At 46.0% G+C, this 5,274-nt stretch overlaps 1 protein-coding gene across 1 annotated transcript in view; it reads left to right on the forward strand.

Moving 5' to 3' along the window:
- The first annotated feature begins 1,523 nt into the window (after window positions 1-1,523).
- Window positions 1,524-5,274, forward strand: part of ADARB1 (adenosine deaminase, RNA-specific, B1) — a 61,083-nt gene continuing 57,332 nt past the window's right edge. The window contains exon 1 of the mRNA XM_011954191.1: window positions 1,524-1,618. Within this exon, the coding sequence (XP_011809581.1) occupies window positions 1,549-1,618 (70 nt within the window). The 5' untranslated portion in view covers window positions 1,524-1,548. The remainder of the gene's footprint in view (window positions 1,619-5,274) is intronic.

Raw genomic sequence — 5,274 nt, forward strand, 5'->3', positions numbered from 1 at the left:
GTGTGTGGGCAGGTGCCTGAGTGAAAGATGCCTCTCGGTTCTCATCTCTGGTACTGGCTTGAGCCACTTGGGTGTGGTGTAGAACTAGAAAGTGTCAAGGTTGGCTGAACTCTGCTGCTAGTAGGAGAAAGTGCAGCTCATATTCCAGATAGATGCTGAGACAATAGAAAATGAAAAGAACTCACTATGCTTAAGCAGAGTATGTCTGGACATACACAAGTTTAAAGTAATAAGAATTGCTTAATATGGCATAATTTCCTCAGATGCCATGTGCAGTTGTCACAAACATTGCACTAATTCATGTGTGCCTGTGGAATAATGAATTAGAAAGTGGATGCCGGTCATTATTGGGAAAAGGTACTTTGTTACACGAGACAGTAATTGCATTGTGCCAAGAGAAAGAATCTGACTAGTTAATTAATTTGTCTTTTTTTTCTTTTGCCTGTGAGTGCTTCTTCTGCTTGCCTCCTCCCCATAGTCGGACTCCTCCCAAGACAGCCTAATCTTCAGGGCATTTGGATGCAGCTGCCTTTTGTTCCAGACACACAGGCCATCTCAGGGGAAGCATTTCCCTGGGGCCTGAACAGCATTTTTCTGGACAAGAAGGGGCTGAAGGCTGTGGGTTCTGCTGTGCCAGCCCTAAATGCTGGCTCCTGAGCAGCAGAGGCACCAAGTGCTGTATGATGTGTGTGTGTGTGATGCATGTGCATGTACGTGTGTGTGACGTGTGTCCCTGCTCGCCCCAGGCTGGTCATGGTACTGTGCTAGTCACAGGCTGGCAGTGCTGATCAAACCAGGCACAGCAGAAAATGGGAAGATGTTGGTGTTGGCCCCTCTCTTGGCTGCGCGTCATTCACCTGGGCCATGAGCCGTGCCCCTGCTCTGCAGTAATGAACAAGGCAGGTCAGCGTTGGTGGGAGACAGAGTTAAGAGAGGAGAAAGAGCGCTCTCTGGGGGCAGGGGGATCTGTTTGTGAGTGGCCTGCAGTTTCCTGTCCCAGGGATTTCACTGGTGACATCCTGACCACTCAGCTGCACTTTCTGTGGAGCTGTTTTCATCAGCTGGCGTCTGCTGAGCCCCTGCATTGCGTTGTGTGGTAGCCTGTTACTTTTTGCAATTTTATTTTCTACACTGTACTCTCTTATTGATAGATTTTTTGAATTAGGATTTCCATTTAAACAGACTTTGGTGTGTTTGCTGTGGGAGATTCATGCTATCATTCCCTCCCCTCTGCTCGTGGTGTTTTGTCTGTGACTGCACTGAAGGGTTAACTGTCACATGTCATCCTCTGGGTGGTGTGCTCTGAAGTCATTACGGTGTTTGGGCCCCTTCAGCCTAGTTCTGCCTAACTGCAGCGTGATGAATGGGCCCGAGGCAGAGGAGGAGGCTCCCTGGTCGGCAGGGGCTGCTGTTGTCGCAGCTGCCGGCACACTGAAGTGAGTCGCTGTGCTGCTGCCCTGAGTGACTGAGGGACAGAATGAGGCTGGGGCCGGCTGGCGCTGGCATTGGCGTGTCTGCATGGCGTCGTCCACCACTGGGCCTTTGCACATGGGGACCTTTTTCAGCATCATGGGGCGTCGGTATAAAAGGAGGCGCAAGAAGCGCTCTGAGAGGAAAGGTAATTCATTTAGTTTTTATTCTTCAATGTGAAGCATTAGTCTTTAATGCAGTACAGAAGTGTTTTCTGGGATAGATGACTTTGTGAATTAATCTTGCTGATGCCAGTTACTTCCTATTTTCCCTTTTTAAGTGCCTTTTTTGTTGTTGGCATTTTATAGAATTTTAGATAGGGGCGCTTAAAAAGGAAGATTCAAAAACATGTCTGTAAACATGAATAGAAATCATTTAGCTTCAGAGTCTGGAGTATGTCTTTGGAAAGATATTTATAAAACCATAAAGTTTGTAGCTTTGAGCCACAGAAAAGGTTTTTCTCCCAGAGATAGATGCTTATATGAGATTTCCTTTGCCGCACTCTTCATTAATGACTTTTCTACATTAAAACTGTTCTTCATGCTGCAGAAAGCAAGGCTGTAGCAACCATTGTGAAAATATTTCCCCTTTAAAAGAATGGAGAACAAATTCCTTACATTCTGCACTCCAGGTTAATACCAGTTTTTAATTCAACTTAATGTTTTAAGTCGTTAAAATCTAGATTATTTTTTCTCAAAACCAGATTCAAAAGTTGTCCATGACTATACACATCACAAGCTACTGGTTTTTGGACGTGAACTGCTGCTTTAAAAGCTGTTGATTTTTTTTCTCTTTGTATAATATGAAATAATTAATAGAAAATGCCTTAGTGAAAAGATGTATCTAGCCCGGAGAACAGCTGAAGACAGGTGTGATCAGTGCCTCTGCCTCTGTGTCTTCTGGGCACCCCCTTAGCGTCCCCTTCCTGACAGGACTGGAGCACAGCATTTCACCACCACAGGGCCTTTGGGACATTGTGGCAGGAGATGGTTCTCTCTTCAGGAAATAAAATTAACCTCGGTTTTTTGGTGTGGCTTCCTAAAAAGAAGAGGAACAGATGCATCTCAAAGTCAGCAGTCGTGTAACAGTGCCTTGCTAATATAACAAGGACGACAGCACCTAATGGAAGTCTGTGTCTGGAGTGGGTAACCCCTGACCCTGGGCCCTCTGGGCACCGTGCTGCCAGCTGCTTGTGTCCAGGCTGGGGATACCACACCCTCAGTGCTTTCCCGGACTGACGGGCGGTCTCAGGACAACCAATCTGTGCGGCCCCCTCTGCCCTCACCTCAAGAAGTCACAGCATTGGCCTGTTTTTGTTTCCTCAGTTAAGCTTTAGAAATTGAGATGTCACTAAGATAGGCAATAGGGGGTAAAACAAATGCACAGGCAAAAACTAAAGGACGTTTTTACCAAATACCCTCAATTTAGCATTACCACCACTTTTCCCATGGACACTCATCACTAATCATTTAAGTTGGGAAAAATATTGAGAAGTACAAGAATAAGTCTGTCGTCATTCTTTTGGAATTTACTATGATTCAAGCTAAAAATGTCTTTTTCATGCATTCCATAATTTCATTCTGCAGTGGGAAAACTACTCTCAAGTATGTTACATTTTCAGACCAAGGTTATAAGAAATTGAGAGGGTTATAAGATGTGACAATGAAGCCCACATATTAAATGACTTGTATTCCTTGGTCATTCCTATGAGTAAGTTCATTGTGAGTGTTATTAAACAGTATCGTGTTGTGTGTTAGTTCTTGCTGTTGATATTTTATAATATGCATTATCTTTGAAACTAATAAAAATACCTTTGAAAATTACGGATATTATTAAGATTGGCCGTCACATTTATACCAAACTGGCAAAGTTTTATAAGATGTAAAATATAGTCTTTTATACTGTATATTTTTAAGGTATGGTAAATCGTGTATTACATGTTTTTTGTTTTGTTTTGTTTTTTTCTAAGACTAGTATAATGTACACCTTTTAAAATGTAATTCTTTGGTGAAAACAATGTAGTAGCAAGTTACTGGTCTTAGTTGGCTTCAGTGGCAATATAATTTCAGTGATTTTTTCATCACTCCTGAATTATCCATGCAGTTACTCCCTTCCACAGGGCAAATAATTGACTGTTGACTGTGTGTGAGCCTCAGATGGATTAGCTTAATCATCAGGAAAATAGGACTAAAGAATAATGTGCCATTTAAATAGCGGCCAGAGCCCCCATCAAGCAGACACTGCCACCCTGGCAGATGCTGCCAGCACGAAACCTGGGAGAGGTCTGGGAGCCACAGGGCAGGATTCTGGGGAGCAGTTAGTGCCCATATATGAGGTGCTTCCTGCACCCAGCCAGTGCCCAGTGACTGCTGCTGTAGCCTCATTCACTCACAGCACTGCTGCTAAGTTGATGACCAGTGGGAGGGGAGAGAGGTGGGAACACAGAGGCAGTCCTTCACTCCCCACCCGCCTGCTGTCTGAATAGCATCCTATATTTCCAGATGTATTTCTCACTGAGTGTTTTGTTTGTCTCCCATGTGATAACATCCTTATCTGTGCTTAGTCATGTGTGCACATGTGAAGACCACTGTCCTCTGGCAGCAGTTCTGAACTGTGTTTTAGTCTGAAGCTGGGCTCCCCCGTGTTTCTAGAATAGAGGTGAACAGGGTGTGGGAACCTCTGTGGAGATGGAGGTCCCAACCTAGAGAGGACTGCGTCCCCTGAGTACTTCTGGAGGAGAAGCCCTGGGACTCCTGGCCTTCACCCTTCACAGAGTGAGGAGAGCCAGCTGGCCATGGGGAGGAAGCAGGCAGCTGTCATGCCAGCCTTCTTCTCTTGTGGCAGCCATAACTCTTACCTTGCAAAGAGAGCAATTCTTTGTGAGATGCAGAGCATAGTAGCACCTGGAGGTATAGGATGGGATGGCATTTATCCACCCATCCATATACCAGTCCATCCATCATCCATCTACTCACTTTAGTCCATCCATCTATCCATCAACCTATCATCCATCTATTCACTCATTTACCCATCTACCCACCCATCCATCATCCATCCACTCACTCATCCATCCACCCATCTACCCACCCATCCAACATCCATCTGTCCATCTAGTCATCCATCTATCTGAGCATCTACCCATCACCCATCTATTCATCAGTCCACCCACCCACCCATCATCACCCATCATCACCCATCACCCATCACCCATCATCCATCCATCCACCCATCCACCCACCCAGCCATCATCTCCCATCACCCAGCATCCATCATCCATTCATCCATCCATCCACCCATCCACCCACCCATCATCATCCATTACCCATTATCAATCACCCATCCATCCACCCACCCACCCATCATCACCTGTCACCCATCATCACCCATCACCCATCATCCATCATCCATCCACTCACCCATCATCCATCATCCATCCACTCACCCATCCACCCATCATCACCTATCATCCGTCATCCATCATCCACCCACCCAGCCACCCATCATCACCCATCATCCATCCATCCGTCCATCTACACACCCACCTATCATCACCCATAACCCATCATCCATCATCCACCCACTCACCCATCCACCCATCATCACCCATCATCCGTCATCCATCATCCACCCACCCATCCACCCATCATCACCCATCATCCGTCATCCATCATCCACCCACCCAGCCACCCATCATCACCCATCATCCATCCCATCCATCTACGCACCCACCTATCATCACCCATAACCCATCATCCATCATCCACCCACCCACCCATCATCCCCCATCATCCATCATCCATTCAT

This window comes from Colobus angolensis, unplaced genomic scaffold (genome assembly GCF_000951035.1).
Source record: "Colobus angolensis palliatus isolate OR3802 unplaced genomic scaffold, Cang.pa_1.0 Scaffold38, whole genome shotgun sequence".
Classification (NCBI taxonomy): Eukaryota; Metazoa; Chordata; class Mammalia; order Primates; family Cercopithecidae; genus Colobus; species Colobus angolensis.